The sequence below is a fragment of the Hippopotamus amphibius genome, chromosome 10 (assembly GCF_030028045.1).
Source record: "Hippopotamus amphibius kiboko isolate mHipAmp2 chromosome 10, mHipAmp2.hap2, whole genome shotgun sequence".
In the NCBI taxonomy this organism is placed as follows: Eukaryota; Metazoa; Chordata; class Mammalia; order Artiodactyla; family Hippopotamidae; genus Hippopotamus; species Hippopotamus amphibius.
Genome location: NC_080195.1, coordinates 106,719,489 through 106,742,859, shown reverse-complemented (window position 1 = coordinate 106,742,859; position 23,371 = coordinate 106,719,489). Strand labels below are relative to the sequence as shown.

At 45.9% G+C, this 23,371-nt stretch overlaps 1 protein-coding gene across 1 annotated transcript in view; it reads right to left on the bottom strand.

Annotated features, from left to right (window-relative positions):
- Positions 1 to 8,703: 8,703 nt before the first annotated feature.
- Positions 8,704 to 23,371, bottom strand: part of MRPS6 (mitochondrial ribosomal protein S6) — a 65,848-nt gene continuing 51,180 nt past the window's right edge. The window contains exon 3 of the mRNA XM_057696441.1: positions 8,704 to 9,274. Coding sequence (XP_057552424.1) covers positions 9,085 to 9,274 — 190 coding nt within the window. The 3' untranslated portion in view covers positions 8,704 to 9,084. The remainder of the gene's footprint in view (positions 9,275 to 23,371) is intronic.

The window sequence follows — 23,371 nt, the reverse complement described above, 5'->3', positions numbered from 1 at the left end:
CTTGGGAAGGAAGGAATAGATGAGAAGAGATACAAAAAAGGACTTCAACTAAATCTAATATTTCATTTCTTTAAAATAAAAGGCCTGAAAGAAATACAGCAAAAATACAATATCTGTCAGTGATAAAAGACCTCAAGTTTGTTGTAGTATCTTCTGTTCTTTCATGGGTGTTTGCATTTTTTTTAAGTCGAATGTTTCTAGTGTATCAATCCATGTGAAAGTTTTAAGAAAGCAAGAGGAGTATGACAAGTGCTGTAAGGTGAGGACGATCATTGTTAGAATATCACATTTCACCACAATAGAGATTTAACCCAGAACCCTTTCAGGATTAGGAGGGACAAGGGAGTACTGAGCAAACAGAGATTTCCTTAACATTTTGCTAACCACATTATGTAACTTATTCCGTGTTATTATATTTAGATCTGGTAAGAGATAAATGGAAGAGGAACAAGCTTTGACAACATTGGCCATAACTGCCTACTTTATAAAATCAGCGCTTTTAAAATTCCTTGTGATTTTGCTTTGTGAACAACTCTTTTTTTTTTTTTACCAGACCTTTATTGGAGCATAATTGCTTTACACTGTTGTGCCAGTTTCCGCTGTACAACAAAGTGAATCAGCTGTATGCATACATATATCCCCACATCCCCTCCCTCTTGAGCCTCCCTCCCACCCTCCCTCCCCCACCCCTCTAGGTCATCACCCATCATCGAGTTGACCTCCATCTTATGCAGTTGCTTCCCACTAGCCATCTATTTTACATTTGGTAGAGTATAAATGTCAATGCCACTCTCTCACTTTGTCCCAGCTTCTCCCCCACCCCCGCCCCCGTGTCCTCAAGTCTGTTCTCTGCATCTGCATCTTTATTCCTCCCCTGCCACTGAGTTCATCAGTACCATTCTTTTCAGATTCCATATATATGCGTTAGCATACGGTATTTGTTTTTCTCTTTCTGACTTACTTCACTCTGTATGACGAGTGAGGTGGGTGTGAACAACTTTTTGCTGTTGTCTTAAAGGTAATTAAAACGTATTTGACTGGGACTTCCCTGGCAGTCCAGTGGTTAAGACTCCACCCTTCCATTGCAGGGGTACAGATTCGATCGCTGGTTGGGGAACAAAGATCCCACATGCACGGCCAATAAATAAATAAATAAATAATTAAAAGAAACATGCTATCTTAAAAAAAGCGTATTTGATTTGGAGAGTGTTATGAAAATCCTTGAGATATCACAGCGCCCTAAGAGGGGGGTTGCTCCGCTGCTGATCGAATTGTCCCTTAAACGCACCAAATCATCTGCTCCTAAGGCTGGGGGACAAATGGACAGTGTCCAGGCTCTTTTTTGCCCATATCACCAAACCCTCCTTCCAAGGTTCTTTCTACATGTTCCCCTCAAAGAGAAGGCCCCTGGTTCCTGCAGATGTGTGGCTCTCTAGTGGACAGGAGCTGGCGGAGGAGAATGGAAGTGTAATGAGAAGGGGAGGCAGGATGGTGAAGGACAAACCAAACAAGCGGAAGAAGAACAATGGTGGAAATAAAAGTCTTTGTCACAGATAAAACTTGGAGAATCACTGCAAGATGTCAGAGAGGTGCTCAGCAGAAAACCAAAGTACAAACCCACATCAAATACAGTCAGTGCTCGACATGCATGATACTTCTGTCACATAAATTTGCTGCGAATGCTGACTTAAAGGATACTAAACCACTGCTCCTCGGGGAAATAAAGGCTTAGGTTCCTGCAAGCTTCTGGTCACAACATCTGTGTCAACACATCAATACATAATCTTGCTTTATGTGTGTTTCTTTTTAATGACACCTTACTTAATACATATTGTTGATCCATTAACATTGAACAAAGCCAATAGCACCGTAACTTGGGCCTGAACCCTAACACATGTATTTTCTCCATAAGGCACATCCCAGCCTTTTTGTGCTTAGGGACACTAGACAGCATTTCAGCATTACACAGGGTGGGGTGTGGGGGCAGCACTTCAAGCAGCAAAATCCCCAACAAAAAGCACACAAATGCAAAAACCACAACACTAAATTGACTGAGAAAATGACACTTGTTTACAGGGTAAGGGCTGAAACGAGAAGTCACCTTGTTCATCCTTGGCTGGGAATGGACTCATCGGAGACTCAACATCTTGCCACCCTATCTGCAAACGACCACGAAGACACCATTATTGATTTGTGGGTTACAGATAAATTTTTGCGAGTAGGCAAATTCACAAAAAATAGAATATTTGAATAATGAGAATTGGCAGTACCAGTGAACAGTTAATCTCTGTCCAAAAAGCAATATCTAACCTTCCACAAAGAGATGCTCACACTTTGGGGCCCACATGGACAAACAGTGCTACATCCAAGTCACATTGTTTAGCTCAATACGAGTTTACGGATACAACGGAGTCTCCAACGTATTTGGAATGGAGAGGTTAAGAGCCCATCTTGCACAATCCTGACTTCTGGCATTATCCAATGAACCATGTATCCTTGTCTTTTCCGCTAACAATGCAATGGTCACAGGGCAAATCTCTGGGAAACTACGTAAAATCACACCTTCTTCCCTAGTGGAGACACTGCTCAGCCCCAAGTGTTCTGGAGAAAAAGACTCAGTTGCAACATGCAGACGATTCTGCCCTCTTGCAGCAACCCAAAGGGCTTGAGCACTTTGGACACTGGTCCTGGCTTCAGGAGTTTGAGTTTTTTAATATCCCTATTAGATTGGGGAGGGGGGTTGGGCTGGAAGCGTGCAAGGTTATCTAGGTATTGCTGCCGTTACTATAAACTTAGGGGCTGATTTGGGGGATCATGGTGCAGCTCTCCAGACACCAGACTTCACCACCACCCAAGGACTTCCTGGTCACCACACTGTTTTCCTCCCGTGGACCAACAGGATACCTCGTGCCCATGTTTGGGTCTAAGTCCACATGCCCTAAAGCTTTGTTCTCAGAGCAAAAAGAAGGCTGGCAATTCAAGCCCAGCAAATGACCATGCTGGCCTCTGGGGTACCTTTTGCTGTTTTCTTGTGATCAAGTGCAGCACCTATGTTGCTTTGAATTAGCACTCTAATGGCAGCCCCATGGAACCCCCTGACAGGCTATGGAAGTGGCTATCCTTACCGGAAGATGAAGACTGTGCAAAGAAGAAGCCTCTAAGAAACTCTCTTAACCCTTCCCTTCCCCATCTCCCTATCCCGCCTACCACCAGGTTCTCACATCGCTGACTGAATAACCCCCCCTGCCCAAAACCCCAGAAAACTGGACAGTGGGACCCAGTCCAGGGCCTGATAGACTTGGAAGGGCTCTTCAAGACCAGCTCGCGCACTGGAGGCTGAAAGAAGATAAGAAATTGTCCATGATCACGTGGTCCATTGAAGCGGTCTCTGACCCAAAGTTCTGTGCTTATCCCACTACTATGTTTTATTCAAGGCGACTAAGAATCTCACAGTTTGCCCTGGAAATTTCCCACCATCAGCATCACACTGGCCTGTTCCCAGGTGCAGAAACCAGGGCAGGGGGGTGGCAGGTGGCCCTCCAGGTGGATGCCAGGCGCAGTCATCTCTCGCTGAGCCCCAGAACACAAATGGCAACAGCCTAGACCACACGGAGAGGATGGTGCGTACTTTCCAAATGCTCCCCCGCAGCATTTCAGAGCACCCCCAGGTCAGCCAGGAGTCGTGAGGCAAGCACTACACTGTCCAGTGCACTCTGTCTACTGCTGGTGGACACCTGAAAACCTGGCCTGCGCCCTTTGCCCTTCTCCATGATGAATGCACATAATCATTTCTTTCTCATGAACATGTGGGCAGCAGTGAGGGGCTTGGTCAATTAGGAGGTACATTTTATAACAAGTTAATATGCACAGCACTCCTTTTCTAAATACATCTTTATTGGGGTATAACTGCTTTACAGTGTTGTGTTGTTTCTGCTGTACAACAAAGTGAATCAGCTATATGTATACATATATCCCCATGTGCTATGATCTCCCTGTGCTATGCAGCAGCTTCCCATTGGCCATCTATTTTACATTTGGTAGTGTTTATATGTCAATGCTACTCTCTCACTATATCCCAGCCTCCCCTTCCCCCCCGTGTCCTCAAGTCCGTTCGCTACGTCTGTGTCTTTATTCCTGCCCTGCCACTAGGTTCATCAGTAGCATTTTCCTAGATTCCATATATATGCACAGCACTCATTCTTGGTCCTTCAAAATGGTCCTGTCAGTTCAAGAAACCCTTGGCAGCCACAACATGTCTCTTCACCAGCAGAGGGCAACTTGGACCCTCCCTGGATTTCCAGGCTCTCCTGCACTCCAAGCTCTTTCCCGCCATCACACTCTACCTACCCACTCCCACGTGTTTCCAAAACACACTCAGCCACCTCCCATCTCCCACTACCCATGCTCCACACTCGCTGCTCCCATGCCAGCTTAAACACCATCTCTGCTGGAAAACTTCCCACCCCCACCCCACCCCCAGTACTAACGAATCCAGTTCTGCGTTTCCATAGCACTTGGTTTGAACTTTAATGATTATTTTCATTACGGCCTGTTTTCAGATAGCTGAATATTTCCACCTTTCCCATCTGTGAGAGGCTTGAGGTCAGGGACACAGCCCATTCATCTTTGTATCCTGCCCAGGGCAGCACCTGCCATGTGCACGCCCTGTAAACACACCCGTGGGGCAATGTGGAGAGAAAAGAGCACTGTGGGAAATTATGGAGCAGTTTGGAAAAACATGACAAAAGGAGGCCTGGTCTCCAGGGTACACTAAGTTTTCTTCCGTTGTTCTCAGGACTTCCCTTTGAAGACCTGAGATTAAAAATACTCTCAAGGAGTCCCAGACCCACTCTCCCTCCTCCTTACAGTGATGATGCCCGGGGCCTTGATCTAGGTGTAGGACAGGAAGGGTCCCAGGTAACAGGTCAGTCAGCACGGCCTGGGCTGCAGCGACTGGTAGTGTCCACCTCTAGAAAGGCGCAGCGGGCCCGAAGTGGACACTCAAATCCCTAATCCCAACTCCTCCCTTGGTGGCCTTGGAGGAGTCACTTATTTCCTCTTAGCACTTGGGTGGCCCATCTGTATAACGGGTATCGTACTTGCCTCAGGGAGTTGTGAGGAGAGTAAAGGAGTGAGGTCCATACTGAGGTTTTGCTGAAGGTATGTGCTTATCCCTCAGGTGTGTTGGGGTGGACCGCTGCTCTTCTAGGCTCAACCAGAAACACGGAAATGCAGCTCATGCTTTCAATGCTCCTTCAGCTTCTAATCAGTATGTCATCTCAATCAACACAAATCTGGTCTTTTAGCAAGAGGCTCACTTGGGCTTAGTGGTCCTTCCTTGTGGACATTCCGTGGTACAGGACTTCGTCATTCTCAGATTCAGATGCTTGCCGGATGCTTCCATGACTTGAAAATGTCTCCAGGAAGCAGCTTCTGAGGCTCCCCTGGGACTAGCGTCTTGGGCCCACAGCCTCTATCTCATTCTCCACCTTCCTGAGCCCACCTCACGCAAAAAAAAAGTACTTCTGGAAGCGCGATGCTGTTCGAAGTGGACCATAAATAGCGTAACAAACCCGAGGAAAGAGCCCCCAGAGGGAGCGACTCTGGAGTTGCTGCTTCACCCCAAGACCTGGCCTCTTGTGCTTCCATCTCACTTCACTTGAGCAGACTCCTATCCCTTCGTGTTTATTCTCCAGGGTTCCAGTCAGTCTCCCAGACCTGGCCCCCCGATTCCTCGTCATGCCCCCTCCATCCTCTGGTCTCCAGCTCAGGGCTCGAGGCATCTGCACGTGCTCTGCCCTCTGCCAACACCATCCCATCACGTGACCGGCTCTGCATCCCGCAGGTCTCAGCTTCCCGGTCCCCTCCCAACCACGTCCTCTGCCTTTTCCCTTTGCAGCACCCCCCATCTGGCAGCATCCACACCTTTCTGCCTTCCCGGCTATCAGCCCACCAAGAATGTCCTTGTCCACTGCTCTTCTCCCAGCACCTCACTCATAACCATCCACTGAAGGGGCAGACCACCCAAACAGCACCTCTGCCCACCACCAACCTGGGCAAGAGGACCCGATGCTCTTGGCTCTGATGGCAAATATTCAGCCTGGAGGTGACCTGCACACAGGCCCTGCTCCAACACCGGCATCCCGACAGGCGGCGAGGGGACAAGGGCCCCTTGGTGGCTGAAGGTCCAGCTATGAATCAGCACCTCGGGGGGGAAGGGGCAGCAGCTTCATTTTGGAGCTTCTGAGGAGGGGAACTGGCACACGGCACAGCTGCCCTACTTAACCAGCCTCCTTCCTAACGCTCTCTAAACTGTGCCACAGGAGCCCGAACACTCGATGACCTGGAACGCCCAAGAGTCCGTCAATTTCCCAGGGACTAGCAAGTGCAAGGAAAGAAAGCGCCAGCCCCACACTCAGGCCACGAGGACAACTGTTACGACCTGAGTAGCACCAACTCACCCCTGACACCCAGCTGCCTTGTTTAACCAGAGGATGACAGCCTCAGTGCTACGGGATGGAAAAGACTACATGGCATCAGGGTCCCCAGCTCAAGAGCCCGGCTGTCTGTCACTTGGTAGTTGTGGGGTCAAGTTCAAATCTCATCCAAAAAAACATGGGTAACACCACTCTCTCACAGAGCTGCTGGAAGGACTAAATGAGGTAACAGACTGTGCGCAGCTCCGCACACGGCACGCAGCACACACATGATGCACTTTAAGGAAAATGGAAGACGGACCTCAGCTAGCACCTGAGTGAGAGTACATCCAGACGCAAGCCACTTGGTAGAGTTTGTGCTCCCTCGAGCCCTGGCTGAGAGCCTGTGCTTTCAGGAAATGCCTAATGAAACAGGAAGTAGCATATTTTCCCAGATAATCTCCACTTTATCCCCTTTATTTCCAGTGTACACTTCTTAATGACCCTCTTTACAGAACTATTGCTCTTCAAAGAGACTTTTTATAGCTTTTTGCCTCTGGAGGAAGTTGAAGCTGGATGCTGTCCGGGCTCTTAATAAGCAAAGCGCGCAATCTGATCGTCCAGGGCAGAGACAGGCAGCATCACGGGGCGGGGGAGGAAGCCCTGGACTAGCTCGGAGCTGGGCTCCGCCGAGCTCTCGGGGCACCTCTCTTGCACATCTGTCTGTGCTTCAGTCTCACCACTAAAAAGAGGCAGAGGCCAGATCTCTGGGCCCCCTCCTGCCTCACATGATCTGACTGTAGAATCTACAACCAGAGATTCGACTTAGTAACTGGCACTCCCCCCAACAACTTCTGTGCAGAAGCTCCGTCGCGCCGGTTGCTGACGGACACCCTGAGCAGGGCCCCGCTCCGGGAAGATGGAAAGGTTGGTCCGTTCCTTCCAATTCACCAGCTCTGAGGAGACTGAGGAGGAGATGCCAGCGACTGTTCCAGGGAAATCCTCATCCTCACCCACCACGGAAGCCAGCCTGCTGCCAGGAACCCCAGGTCCTCAGCTTCCCAGGCCTGGGGCGAAGACCACACGTGGAACCTTTTCAAGGAGAATTCTCAGACTGTGGTGTAAATTCAGGCTCACAGAACAGATGATCTGGAACTGACCAGCAATGAAATTTCAGTTGGTTTCTAGATCAGTTTTCTAGTGGGTTGAGGGAATAAGAGTTTGAGGCAAATTAGAGCACGCCCGCCGTGTTCTCTTCTGTAACTCGCCTCGTTGCCAGTGTAGTCAGCTGGAAAGCCAGGATGCTGGATGCTGGCTTCGTTTTCTTCCCAGCTTTGCTGTCTCTGGCTTGCTACTGCTTGTTCCTTCACATGAGTTATACTAAGGTGACCACACAATATACAGGACACCCAGGTAAACGTGCATCATTTTTTGCTACAAGTGTCTTTCACGGAATATTTGGAGTATACTAATGTGAAAGCTTACTCGTTATTTACCTGAAATTCAAATCTAATTGGCCGTCCACATTTTTATTTGCTAAAGTATAATAACCCTAATGAAATCAATTTCAAGCAAAGACTAGTGGTTGCTTAGTCTCAAAGTATAATAACATTTGAAACCAAACTTCTCCCCGCCAACACAAAAAACTCTCGAAACAAAACTTGTCTTTTTACTTCCAGGACATGTTTTTTTAAAAATGGATCTACGAGTAACAAATAAACAACCACCAAGAAGTACCTTCTTACAAGTCCCCCTATGTTAAGAGCTCAGCAGGCCACGGGCCACAGGCACTGGCGCCGGCTAGCTCTTCGGGCAGCCCCAGCTCAAGAGCAATTGGCTTCCGACACACCAGGGTAGTGGGGAGAAGGGAGGAGGTGCAGAGTTCAAAGGTGGCTACATCCCCAAAGAGGTCAGCAGGGCTGAGGGACAGTGAGAAGGCAGTGCTAACGGCAGGGGGCAGGGGACGACAGGAAGCAGTACCACCATCACCGGGCAAAGGACACACCCGCCCCTCTACCACGAGCAGCACCTGCCACGACGACAAGCTAGTTGTGAGATGAAAGGAAAAGCGACTGCTCAGGCGTCAAGGGAGAGACGCACCCCACCTGCCCTAACCCCGGCCTCTCCGGGTCTTGAACCCGCGCTGGTAACTGGGGAACCCCTCCCGCACACTACCAGCCTGCTGGGCAGACTGGAGCTGTGAGGCCTCGGAGGGTGCCCGGTGCTGGGGGAGGTGAAGAGGCAAAAGTGTTTAAAAATCACACACTTTCACTCCAATCAAAACTCATATAATACGAAGGTCTTAAAATTTTATTGTGCATGGTTGTATACAGTCTGAATGACTAGCATGCAATCCAAGGTAGTTTTTATAAGCTTTGTTCTTCAAAATGGTGTTAGTGTTGTTGTTGGGCAAAAAGTCCTCACTGACAAATTATAATCGTGAAATGAAATCGAGGAGGACGTGCTGGTGCCGTACATCACAAAGTGGCTCTAAGGAAGCCATTCCCCGACTTCTCATAGCAAAGAGGATCAAGAACTAAAAATACCTTAGAAAAATCAAATGGCACCAATCGCACCCTCTTACATAAAGATAGAGCTTGTAATTGATTAATCCATGGTGCTCAAAAGTGAGAGAATTAAACAGAAGGCTAAAATCTGGTGAATCTTCTCACTTCCTCTTCTTGGTGGAATAGAGCTTTTCTTCAAGTGGGACCGGGACGATTCCTTTGCACTCTTTCACTTCCCGGGTCAGAGGGTGTTTTATAATATTTGGTCTAATCACATCAATGTCTCGAGACAAATGCTCCATCATGCCTTCAACAGTTGTTGTCGGTGCATAAAAATCCACCAAGAAATACCTGCAATAAAATAAACATTTGTGAATATGCTGCATTTGGAAATACAGCAGTTTCACTATTTTGGTCAATGTTTTCATTTTACTTCTCCCCACAAACACACACACACAACTTTGTCAAAACAGAAACTGCCAGCTGACCAGCTAAGCAGAAGTGTAGTAGTCTGCCTGACCTCCCTTTCCTACTGCCTTTCCCCGTTACACTCTATGGAATTTTTCACACCATTAGTGGATGCTTTTTGTGAAAACATCTGTGAGTCTTCTAATTTTCCAAAGGATTTTACAAGTGACTTAATGCACCTAAGAGGGACAGTAAGAACCATCAGCCACACTCCACAAACAAGGAACAAGATTAAGAAGGCCTGGGATTCGTCTAAGACTATCCAGCACATTCAAGAACTGACAAGGAACAGAAAGAAAATCACTTGAATCTTGGGTGAGAGAAAGAATTTAACATTCACCTACTCAGACCAGACTGACACAGACAGGCATCTCCTACAGCTCACTGGTCTTAAAAGTCTCAGTACCTTTATCAGCAGTGGCATACTGTATGCCCACACAAAGGAAGAAGCGTCTCTATCCCCTGCTCACCCCTCCCCTCAGTTCCAAAAGTTCAAGCCTCCCTTGTACTGTTTGGTTTGGACCACAGTGTTGTTAAAGGACAGTTTTCAGTGCAGTATTTCAGAATTCTACAATGTTCCAGCTGGTTAAGATGACCTCTGACATCACTTATTTGGTTCCAGCCACACTCTTCTCCCAAGCACATTCCCATCCTAGGTCTCTGCACTCGCTCTGCCTCTGCCAGAAATGTTCTTCCCCCAAGTTTCACACAGTTCATCCCTCACTTTCATCGCGTCTCTGTCCAAAAGTCACCTTGTCAGAGAGGCCTTCTGCCCCGCCCACCCAGCCTCATCATTCTTTTCTCCCTTACTTACAAGCTTTATTTTTCTCCCCACAGCACTTTATCACCACTGACACAGTGTATATCTGTTTATAGTCTGTCTCACTCCACTAAAACATAATTGCCCTGGGAAGAAGGACTTTGTTGCTACATCCCCAGCACCCTGAACAGAGGCTAACATATACCAGGTCCACAGTGAATATCTGACAGTGGTGTGTTAGCATGAAAGGTGTTCTCACAGAAAGCAGCAAAGACCAAATTGAAAATGAACAAATTCAGCAAGAAAGAACGTTATTAGAAAAAGTACGGCATTTTATGTAGTGCTATACAAAGAGAGGGTTAAAAACTCATAAGAAAACTTCCCAACTTCCCATGTGACCATTCATTAGCCTAGTGGGAAAGTCATTCAAGTAAAAATAATTAAAAGTTAAAGGACAGAAAAACATATACCATGCAAAAACACTAATCAAAAGAAAGCTGAAGTGGCTACAGTAGTATCAGGCAAAGGAGACTTCTGAGCAAAAAAAAAATTATCAGGGGGAAAAAGAGACAATACATAACTGGTTCACCAAGAAGACACAACAATCCTAAATGTGTACATACAGATAACAGAGCTTCAACATATGGGAAGTAAAAACTAACAGAACTGAAAAGAGAAAGAGACAAATCCACAACTATAATTGGAAACATTTAACTTTCCTCTCAGTAACCAACAGACCTAGTGTACAGAAAACCAGCAAGGAAACAGAAAAAGCCAACACCACCCTCCACCAACAGGATCTGACATTGGGAACCCTCCACCCAACGACAGCCAGATACATTTTGTTCTCAAGGGCATACAAAACGGTCACCAAGGATGACCATATTCTGAGCCATAAAATGAATCTCAATAAATCTAAAGGGATTTGAGTCATACAGAAAAACCTTGAGAGAATCCCCAAATACTTGGAAACTGAACATACATCTCAATAATCTGCAGGTCAAAGAAGAATTCAAAAGGGAAATTACAAGATACTTTGAATTGAATGAAAATGAAAACAACACATCAAAATTTGGAGAATTTTTGCACTAAAGCAGTCTTTGCAGTAAATTTACAGCACTAAACATCTACGTAAGAAAAGACGAAAGGCCTCAAATCAATGATCTCAGTTTCCACCTTAAGAAACTGGAAAAAGAAGAGTAAATTAAATGCAAAGTAAGACTAAAAAATAAAAAAATTCAGAGCAGAAATCCCTGAAGCAGGAAAGAGAAAAACAATAGAGAACATCAGTGAAACCAAATACTAGTTCACTGAGAAGATCAATAAAACCGATACAACTCCAATCAGACTGATCAGTAAAAAGAGGTAAGATACAAATTACTGATATTTGGGAATGGGAAAGGTGAAACAACTACGAAGTTTACAGATATTAAAAAGATGGTAAGGGAATATCATAAAAAATTTCTTGCAATAAATTTGACAACCTGGCTGAAATTCCTTGAAAAATACAAACTATCAAAACTCAATCAAGAAGAAATAGAAGACCTGAATAGCCCTATATCTATCAAAGAAATTAAACTTGTAATTTAATTTCCCATAAAGGTAACTACAGGCCCAGTGGCTTCACTGGCAAACTCTACCAAACATTTAAGAATAAAATACCAATTCTGATACAAACTGGTCCAGAAAATAGGAAAACACTTTTGAACTTGTCCTATGAAGTCAGCATTACCCTGGTACCAAGACCAGAGAAAGACACGAAAAGAAAAAAAACAGAAGAATATCCCTCATAAACATAAATGAAAAAATTCTAAACAAAATTTTAGCAAATTGACTCCTATAATATATATAAAGGACAATACGTCCTGACCAGGTAGGATTTAGTCAAAGAATGCAAGATTGGCTTAACATTTGAAAATCACCATATTAACAAACTAAAAAAGAAGAATCGTGATTATTCCAATAGATGCAAAAAGAAGCATTTAGCAAAATCCCATATCCATTCCTGTTACAAAAAACTCTCAGCAAACTAGGGAAAGAAGGAATCTTCTACAACTTTACAGAGAGCATCTTTGAAAAACCTACAACTAACATCATATTAACTGGTCAAAGTCTGAATGTTCCCTAAGAGTGGGAACAAACAAGAAGGTCTACTCTCACTACTCCTATTCAACATTTTACTGAAGTGTCTTGCCAGTGCAACAAGACAAGAAAAAAAAGAAGTAAGGGGCATCCAGACTGATAAGGAAAAAGTAAAACTGTTTTTATTTGCAGGTGTCATGATGGTGTAGATAGAAAAATCTGAAGATAGCACAACTATAAGTTTAAGTTTAGCAAGGCTGCAAGATACAACATCAATAAACAAAAATCAACTGTATTTCTACATACAAGCAACAAATAATCAGACCTTGAAATTAAATATGAAATATTCAGGGATAAATCTGACAAAAGATGTGCAACACTTGTACACTAAAACTACAAAACACTGCTGAAAGAAGTTAAAGAAATTCTACAAAAGTGGAGAGGTATACCTTGCTCACGGGTAGGAAGATTCCATTTATTTAGATGTCTATTCTCCCAAACTGATCTAAAGATTCAAAAGAATCCCAAACAAAACCCTAAGACTTTTTGTTAGAAATTGACAACTGATTCTTGAGTTTGTGTGGAAATTCAAAAGACCAAGAACAGCCAAAACAACTTTGATAAAGAATGAAGTTGAAGGACTAACACCGCCTGATTTCAAGACTCACTATAAAGCTATGGGAATCGAGACAGTATGGTATTTGCATACAGATATACAAGTAGATCAACAGAACAGAGAGTTCAGAAACAGATCCACACACGTACACACAACTGATTTGTGACAAAGGTGCAAAGGCAATTCAGTGAAGAAGGGACAGCCCTTCGACAAAAAAGTGCTGCAACAATGTGATATCCACAGGCAAAAAAATGAGCTCTTTGATCCATACTTGTACCATATACAAAAATTAACTCAAAATAGAACATGAATCCAAACATAAAACATAAATCTATAAAACTAAAACACGGGAGAAAATCCTTGTGACCTTGGGTTAAGCAAAGATTCCTTAGACATGACACCAAAAACATAATCCATAAAAGAAAAAATTGATATTTTAGGCTTCAACAAAATTAAAGACTGCTCTTTGAAAGATACTCATAAGATAATTACAAAGACAAGCCCTACACTGGGACTTGCAAATCTCATATTTTGATAAAGGCATTATTTCCAGAATATTAAAAACTCTCTAAGTTTAATTAAAGAAACAACTTTTTAAAATTGACATAAAATTTGAAAAGGCACTTCATTCAAGATATACAGTGAGGAAGAAGCATACGAAAAGATGCTTAATACCACAAAGAGTTACCTACTAGAATGACTAAAAAATGACCATACCAAGTGTTGGTGAGCATGTAGAAGAACTGACACTTTCATACACTGCTACTGGGAATGCAAAATGATACAACCAACTTGGGAAAATAGTTTGGCATTCTCTTAAAAAGTTAAACATACACCTGCCATTATGATCAAGCCATTCCATTCCTAAATTCACCCAAGAAAATTAAAGCATATGCCCATAGAACAACTTGTACATCAATGTTCACAGCAGTTTTACTTTAACAACCGCGAAATGGAAGAAAATAAATATTCATTAACGTAAACTGATAAGCAAACTGTGGTATATCCATAAAATGGCCTACTATTCAGCAATATAAAGGAATAATCTAATAATACACACCACTGCGGAATCTCATAACAATTTTGCTGAGTAAAACTAAAAAAGAGTACCTACTGTCTGGTTTATCTAAACAAGATCTTAGAAAATACAAGCTCATCTATAGTGAAGGAAAGGAGATCAGCTGGCGGATAAGTGGAAGGAAGGGTCACAAGAGGCAGGAGAAAACTTTAGGGGGGATCAGTTTGTTCCTCATCTTGATTGCGGTGATTTCATGGGTTTATACACGTGCAGTTTATTATGTCACTTACAGCTCTATAATGCTGTTGGTTTTAAAATGGTACGTAGAAGTTGAGCGAGCAGGACTTGGTGAACGACTTGCTAGAGGGCGGTGGTGATGAGGGAGTAATTACAGCTGATGAAGACACTGAGGGTTTTAAGAAATGCGATAAAAATGCCAATTCCTCCACTACCTGGCAAACTTCCTGATGCACTGACTTGCACATTTGCTCAATGATGAGACCACCATTTGGGTTTACTCTGAAAATTACACACCAACCTGGCCACATTTTCCGCGGTTTAACTCTACTTGTTTAATTCTACTCCACGTAGCAGGCATTAGGGTTGCAATCGCCCAACTTAAGAACTGCTCATTTGTTCAATGGTTCATTATTGATTTGCTCACCTTGAGTAAAGCTCTGAATTAGAGCCTAAAAAGTAAGTGTAATCGACCTTAAATTACCTTCTCTTTGCCAACGCCCAGCACTTTACCCACTTCTCCAACCCCCAAATAAGTATGGCCGCCTGGTGGCCAAGGCTGGGAACGCTCTCACTCAACATGCCTCCAGCATCTCTCTTCCCTTTTTATCCATGTGTTCTTTCACCTACTATTCAACAGAATGTCTTGCCCAGCTACCATGGACAAGTTACAACCTCAGCCTCTGTCAACATCCCACCATACTTAATTCTATAGCAGGTAGTTTCCCTTTAAACACACACCCATCCTCTCTGAGCTCCTTCCTCTTTCCTCCACTCTCTGTCTGGTTTCCCTAGAGGCGTCTTCCTCTTTTGCTTTACTCCACTTGACGCCCTGACAGCCTGAGGCAGTGCACTGTGAAATGCATCTATGACACAGGGTGCTATATGGAGGGAAATGCTTAGCAAGGGCCTGACGTGCTCTGGGCACACAGCAACCCCGGCAGTCACCACTGCCAGTCCTGCGAGTGCTCCAAGTCCCCTCCCTCCAGAAAGTACACAGGTGTCTCTTGCTCTAGTGAGTTAAGCCTGCCCCTCTTTATGGTCAAGTGTTCAGGCTATTCAAATACCATACCCAGGGTTCAGCAAGCAGTGTTTTCTTCCATTTTTCCATTCTACTATACCACAGAGGCATTTTTGTGGGCTAGCCTCCGAGTGTAAACATGTTTCTAGGAGAGTGTTTACAAAAGCCAACAACCAACTCACCTGCCCACAAATCAGTTCTCATACAGTCTTCCTGAGGAGTATTCTCCGCACACTGGCCCTCACCAAAGAATGCTAAGAGACAGCCCAACGCTTCTGGATAAGGGTAGAAAGGATACCCAAGGATAGAAACGAGAGGCCAGATATATCAGAAACCTCTTATTTCAGGAACGAAAAGGAAAGGGTCTTAGACAGAAATTTTTTTTTTAAGAACTTTTATTGAGATACAGTTAACATACAATAAACTGCATATATTTAGAGTGCACAATTTGGTTTTTTTTTTCTTATTAGTAACGTATATATGGCAATTCCAATCTCCCAATGACAGAACTTTCTTTTAAACAGCTCCTGAGGAAGAGGAGGAGGAAGTGGAAGCTCCACTCCGTGTGGCAACTCAGGAAGTGCCAGAAGAGGAAGTGGTGCTGGGCGCTGGTTTGGGTCCAGCAGCCCTCTCCTCAGTGACAACTACCACTCCAGCAGTTTTCAACGTGGTTTCCTATACATTATCTCCTTTGAATTTTATAATGGTTCAGTCATTAGTTCAAGGTCACTCAGCTACTAAGGGGCCATAGTCAGGATTCTAACAGAGTATGTCTTTGACTCCAGGAGAAATGAAGCCACAGAGAGCTTTGGGATCAATGGGTTACAGAATCAGAGAATGGGGAGAGGACCATGAAGATGATGCTGTCCAATCCCTTCTCTTGCTTTCAAGGAAACTGATCTGCACCAGGTCACAAAGTGAGAGGCAGCTCCAGACTCCAGACCCCACAGCTCCCACTCTGTCAACCACAGCAACCCCCATTCTGGAGGTTTCTCGAGGATAAAGAAAAGCCCTAGAAAAGGGTCTGGAAATCCTAAGCTTGGCTTTAGGAGGCTCTGTTACTACCAACCCCCCACCCCGACCCGGCCTTTACCTTCTTTTACCTACTCTGCCTTCCCTCTACCAGTCAACACACTCAGCCAGCAACCAAACCCAAACAAAAGCACTGGCCGAGATGCAAATGGGCTTGTGCCCACAAGCACAGCTGTGACAGTCCTTTCATGCTTATCACCCTGCTGATCTACGCCTGGGGCTCATGTGGGCAAAGACTGCTTCTACTCCATGCTCCTTATTACACCATGGAAATTTCCACAAGAAGGAAACACCACCAAAACAGAGAAGGGGAGGAGCGGCTCAGAGATGGGCAGATCTTTACTGTATTCAGCACTCACAGCTGAAAGCTAACCTCTTACCTCCACATCTCCCTCCTAGGGAACCAAGCTGGCCCTCCCCTCTGCAAGGGAACCAAGCAGGAGCCCAGGACAATCTCGACCGGCCTTAGCAGCCCAAGCACACAGGTCCTTTAGGCTTTCCCACACAAGGATGCCCTGACCAATTCTTGGTTGCTACCAGGATGTACTCTTTTTCTCACTGATTTTCTTGGGCAAACTTAACCAGTCAATGAACATCTACTACAGGCAGGCCTCAGGAGGCGAAAAACATGAGGTACACATGGCCTCGACCCCCTGGAATGTTGAGTCCAGCCGCGGAGAGAAGTCACAAGGGCCGCTGTGCTAGCAGAAACCCAGGCTTCCAGGACCTGCACACGTCTCCCAGTCCTGTGGGAGACTGTGGAAATGACGTGGCGACCGTGGACACCTGACTCCTAGCTGCTGGGTTTTTCTAACCATGGGGGACTTCAGGACTGCCAACAAGACTTTTCCCCCACGAAGAAGTGAGGCCCGGAAACAGCCTCCTTGGAGCTGTAGGTCTGGGCAGCTTCTGATGCCTGTGAGGATCCCTTTACCATGACAGCACAGGTCCACACCAGACCTGCAGAAACACGAGTCAGGCTGACAAAAGGATCTCGGGACGCCCTACATCCCACTGAAATCTGTCGAGGAGAAGCCATTCTGAAATTCAGATGCACTGCTGTTCAAAGGAAGGGGGCCAAAAGAGGGGCCCGGTGTCTCCAGAGGAATCTGCCCCACCTTTATCCCACAATGAGATGTCAGTGTGTGCTTCCTCCCCTAACTGAGCTAGGCAGAATCAAAACGCAAGACCAAACATCATCACACATGTAGTCTCTTTCGTGTCTCCATCCTCATGATAAGCTCCTCAGCCAAGGTAGTTCAGAATTATAACTATAATTGCAACTGCCTAGACATGCCCAAAAGCTGACATTCCAATAAGAAAAAATAAAGTTCTCCAAATAGCTATTTTCCATTCTCCACATTTACTCTCATCAGTGATTAAATCAATAAACGAATCGATCATTCTGGAAAAATCCAGTTTAGCAATCTGAAATCTAATTACAGTCTGCATTCCCAGCACCTTCAACCACGTGTCCAGTGGCACCACTGAAGTGGTTCTGCACACCAGACAGCCAGGGTAAGCACTGCTCTCGCCTTCACATAAAACCCAGTGGTGTTGACATTTCAAGGTGTGTTTTCCCATATGTGGTTCTAATTATAAAATCACTGCATCCGCAAGGTAGACATCAGCCTCACCCAAGGATCTCTCTTTTCTATAGAAAAGCACCCTACAGAAGCAGAATCGGGGAGATGACTGATACCAGGCCAGGAGACAAAGGACAAAAAAAGGTTCAGTACACTAGCACATTTCTCATCACAGAGTCCCATGTTCAAATGCAGGAGGAACACGGAACCATCTGGTAAGCAGAACTGCCCACGTGGGCTTGAAGGTGATAATTAACCCTTTCTGTATTTCTTAAGAACTCACTACAGAACTCCACTACATGACTGAAACCCCAAAGACATCTGAGAAGACCCGGAGAAAGGGCTTCCCCAGGACAGATGAGCCCCGTGCCACCAGGACCACTCCACCCGCAGCTGGCTTTCACGAAGGAGCCAGTGGCCCTCAGCGTCCTTTCTGCTCCTCCTCTCTAAGCAGCAAGCCCCTAGTACCACTCGGCTGCCTTCTGACACAAGGCTCTGCACGCTGCCAGGCCCCACCCCACCCGAGTGCTTGTGGGAAGAAACGAGTCTTCTTGCAACGCTCCTAAATGTAAAGGTTGTGTTTGGTTTTTATTTCACTTTTGTCTTAACCCTGTATTTACGAGTTTTCCATAAAAAAGTGCCTGCCTGAATGTGAGTTATGTTCTTTGTCTGTCTCTCTCAGACACAGCCACACACTCACTCACAGCTTCCCCTTCCCCCAGCAGACGAGTGGAAATTTCCACCGAAGCGCTCAGTGGCTCAGTGAGTGGGGTGGGGGAGGGGGAGGAGAGGGATTTGCAGCCATGAAGCATCTTCAAGCCTTTCTGAAGACAGGAAACAGACCCATTTGAATGCCAGTCCCTAGACCGATCGGTTACACCTTGCTGGATTCAGGCTTCGCTGTGGCAGTGAGTTATTCTCCTTAAAACCAAGCCACCCTCTGCATGGAAAAGCCCCATTTCTTTTTATATCTGTTGGGTCTCATGCATTTTAAAAACCACTAAACCTGCTGCAGGATTCTTACAAATCTTGGGACACTGCCACTAAAAAGAAACCTCCAAGGCCACAGCAGCCCTGCCCTGAAACCCCGTCGTGAAGCACCTACACACAAGAATGGGGTCAGGATGCTGGCCTGGACTTAATGCTGGCAGGAAAGCACAAGAACATGGAAACGTTAGCTAACGGGAAAACTACAGAGGAGAGTCAATCTCCTCTAGAGAGGGTGCCAGCGCTCTTGGAGTAAGCTGCAGACACGTTTGGGGAGCGAGTCAGTAAAATTCCACTGATTCACCACAGAGCCAGTTATTTTTATCATTCTGCTTACCCGTAAATAGAAGGGCATCTTATATGTAGGCCAGCAGATCTTTGCTATAAGCACCTATTCACATTTTAAAGCAGATGAGAACAGAGAAAGAGGGGACAAAACAGGCAAGGAAAACCTCCTTTATTACTTAAGAGTTCTCATACACAGGCATTCTGAAGCCAGCATAACCACACTGCAGTAACATCAGAGGTGGTAAAAAACAGTCACAGCCAATCCGGGGCATCCTTTCACAAACAAGCACTAGCCCATCGCTGCAATATGGACCACGGTTTCTTCTAAGGTTCCCTCTCCTGCACCAGAAATCCCGCTTAGTCTCAGTCCAGCCCCATCTAGTGGAAAGAGAGCCTTAAACCAGTCTGTGCAGCCCTGGAGGAAGACGCTGAGGCAGTTAGTCCTGGCTGAAGGTGACTGATAGTATGATTCAGGAAGACGCCTGCCCCTTCCGAGCAAGGTCCACGCGAGCGCTTACGCTCGCTGCTCCCTTCTGCATGTGTGACACTGTCCCCATTTAGACACCAAGGAACACAGTAAGAATTTTCCACCACACCAAGCCTGCCCTTCCCAGAGAGCTGGTGAGGGCGTGCAGGTGTGAAGGTGAGCACGCAATGGCGCAAGGGAAAGATCATCTGGGGGCCCCTAAGGGACCCCAGTAAATCCAGAGCTGAGGATAAATCCCAGGCCTTCTAAGAAAATCCCCACCCCACCCCCTGCTCCGAATCATGCTCCAGTGGTTTCCAGACACTGCCTGGTAAAAGGGCTGATGAATGAGGCCAGAAGCCGCCATCTGGAAAGCTGGTCCAGAGGACCCAAACTTCCCAACCTCCCCGACCTGGCCCACATGGCGGCATCTGGTCAACTCCTCCCTGTCCCTAAACTCATATCACGGGGTGCGGGGCGGCGGGGATAAGTGACTCGCCCAATTCTACTGACCCTCAGAGATTATGAGTTTAAGTAAGTTGCTGTGGATCAGCCTGGGAACTTAACCATCAACCATCAGGACTGACTGAGTTAATATCTGGAATATAATGATTATATTTTTTTGGCATAAACTGGTAATAGATGATATAATAATAATAAACACCAGGTACCTCTTTCAAGGTACCACCTCCTCCTTTTGGAAAACTTCCCCAATAACCCTAAAGTAGCACGCTCTCTCCGACCTCAGTACCCTCTTCTTTCATTCTTCTTTCAGACCTACTTGGCATGTGTGTAGCAGGCGTATGGATTTGAGGGAAGGAGGTGAGCCGGAAGGCGATCACTCAACATGATGGAAGTAACTGCAAGAGAGACAGCTGGTTGTCAGCCTCGCCCAGAGGGCGCCGTCCGTGCTGGGCCCCTGCCCTTACACTCCCTTGGCTGGTGCCTAGGTTAGCCACATACAGGCAAGTCCTTGATTCAAGTGACAACTCCTTGAGACCAGGAACCACAACTACCACAAGAACCGTCCTGAGACCTAGGAATACCATAGGATATACCATTTCTTCCCACAAAATGCAAAAGCAACAAGCACTCAAGACCAACAGCACCACAATGCAATGTGGATTCATGGAGGGCACCAAGGGCTCGCTCGTTTGTTAGGCAGCTGAAAAACTGGCTCTCACGTACCAACCTCAGGAGTCAAATCAGTGAGTGCCCCACCAAAATTACAGACACGTTTCATGGCCTCCAGGGCTGTGTGAAAAGAGCCAAAACCTTCTCCATGCTACTAAGTGCATAACAAACAAGTCCAGTCTGTTTCTTCTCAACCACTTCATAAAAGGGAGCCTTCCCAGCCCCCAACACACCTTGGCACATAGTCTCCACGGTGCGTGTTTGTAACGCCTTCTGTGGCTACGTCCGTGCACAAAAACAACCTGCCCACGGAACAAAATGCCTACTGCAACGTCACGGGGGTCAGCGACTATGGGAGGGGTGGCTGCAGCTAAGGGAACATCAGACTCAGCCGAAGCTCCACACCGCAGACATCTGTCCCGTTGCTCACTTCTAAGTCCCCAACCCAGGGAGCTCCCAACCACACTAGCCCCTCATCTCATCGACCAAAAGCCACCGTGAAGAACGTCAGTGAGTTCTGTTACAAAGACAGAAGTAACAAGGTCAAATAAAACTGACAAACTAGGCATCTTACGGAAGGGTTTCTCACCACGTATACGCTGAGATGTGTTGTGAATCTCCGGAAGGATTAAATCATGCAAGGCCTCCCACATCCTCACAGTATGCAAGACTCAGTTCCATGACCAGGGGTCGAACCCATGCCCCCGCAGGAGAGGCGTGGAGTCTTAGCCACTGGACCACCAGGGAAGTCCCCTTTTTTACTTTTTTTTTTTTTTTAAGGCTTCCCACATCTGACTGATCAAACACACACACCCCATTTTTTGGTGGGGCCTATCTATATCACTAGCATTTCAGAGACCACACTTTGGAAAACATTACTTCAAACACATAAATACCAGATACGGATTTATCTTCAGAAAAGCAAGTTTAAAACAGGAACCTCCCACCCTGGGGCTGGGCACCACCTCTCTGTGTCAGTGTATCATAGACACAACATGATACACTTTAAGGATGTTGCTTCTCCTTTTCTGAGGAGTCTGAAAGTTAAAAAACAAACAAACCAAAAAACCCAGAAATAAAGTCCTTAACTATAAATGAACTAAGGGACTGCAACAGTGTCCTTGGTGGGGCACATGCACCTTGTCAGGAATCCGGAATGTAGGGCTGGTGTTGTTGGCAGTTCTGGCTTAATTCCTGGTGAGCTCTTCCCAGATCTGCATGTATTCTATCCATAAAGGACAAAGAGTACAACCCTGCCCCAGCATGGCACACAGGGGCCTGAAAACTAGATGAGTTACGGCAGCAGTTCTCAAAGTGTGGTCCTCAGACAGCAGCAGCACTACCCACGTGCTATGAGAAATACAAATTCTAGGATGCTGGCCCCACTAGCCCTCAACGTCAAATCCTCTACTTGGAAAGGGGACAGAAGAAAGCATTCCCACTGGACATCCCTGAAAGCACATAATGAGGAAACTGACTTCTCTCTCTGTTCAGTGCGTTGCGTCACAGAGCCTGCCTAATAACTCTTGGCCAGATTTTATATGCTTCTCTTTAAAAAAAAAAAGGGGGGGGGGAAGCAAAAAAGATTCACAGCCTTGCTATTAAAACCAAATTCCTTTGTGGTTAAGTTTAAAAAAACTGTTATACACACCATCTCCATGGCTCACTGCTGTTATGATTGGGGAGAGGAATAAGCCACCGTGCATTTCGTGTTGCCTAGCAACGCCTCAGGCACGCTCTTCAGAGGTGTTCTCAAGAAGCTGAACACTAGCACGAAACAAGGTGAAACAATCAAAGACGAGATGTGCAGCCCGTGCCACACGTCGGCAGCGGGAGAGCCTGGTGTGCGGCGCAGCATCACTCGGGCCCATCGTGTGTATCACACCTGCACAAGACTGCTCGCCCACCTGACGAAGAGCAGCATCATACAACACCCAGTACTGTCCACAGAGCACATCTTCAGAGGTTATCTCATTTGATCCCTGTGACAAAGTGGATGGGAGAACGACCCCCTGAGTTCAGTATCTGAGGAAGCTAAGTGACTTGGTCGAGGCCACACAGCTGGGAGCACCAAAGGGAGAATCAAGTCTTCCAGACTTCGAGTTTCCCTGCTATGCTAAACCTGATTCCCATCTCTCCATCACCTACTTCTAGGAAACCCAACAATGTAAGATTCTTCCTCCAAACCAGAAACCTCGGGCATAAGTTCGTAGAAGAGTCAAACCAACCCAACAAACAAACCGGCCACAAAAGAATTTCTACAAAGATAGTTATCACTATAAAACCAAATCCTTGACGTGTGTGAGGCACTTGCTATACAGCAGTACCGGTCCGGGGCCTGGTAGGAACCAGGCCACACAGCAGGAGGTGAGTGGCGGGCAAGGCAGCGAAGCTTCATCTGCTGCTCCCCATCACCCCTCCAAACCCACCCCCCAACCCCATCCGTGGAAAAGTCGTCTTCCACGAAACCGGTCCCTGGTGCCAAAAAAGCTTGGGGACCGCTGCTATATACTATGTGAGAAAAAAAATCCCATTACAGAAAAGTGTGATTAAAACTGGTTGGAATAGGGAAATCTATTTTTCTACTGGGGATTTTAGGCTCTGGTTATACACATTAGCAATAAGAAGTACATTCTGCTTGTTATCTGCAACCTGCATACTTACAAAGGATGCACTGAGTGGGTGAACAACACGTTGCTCGATGAGGTGTTTTAAAATCGAAAGTTAAAGAAATGCCAGGGGAAGACAGTGCT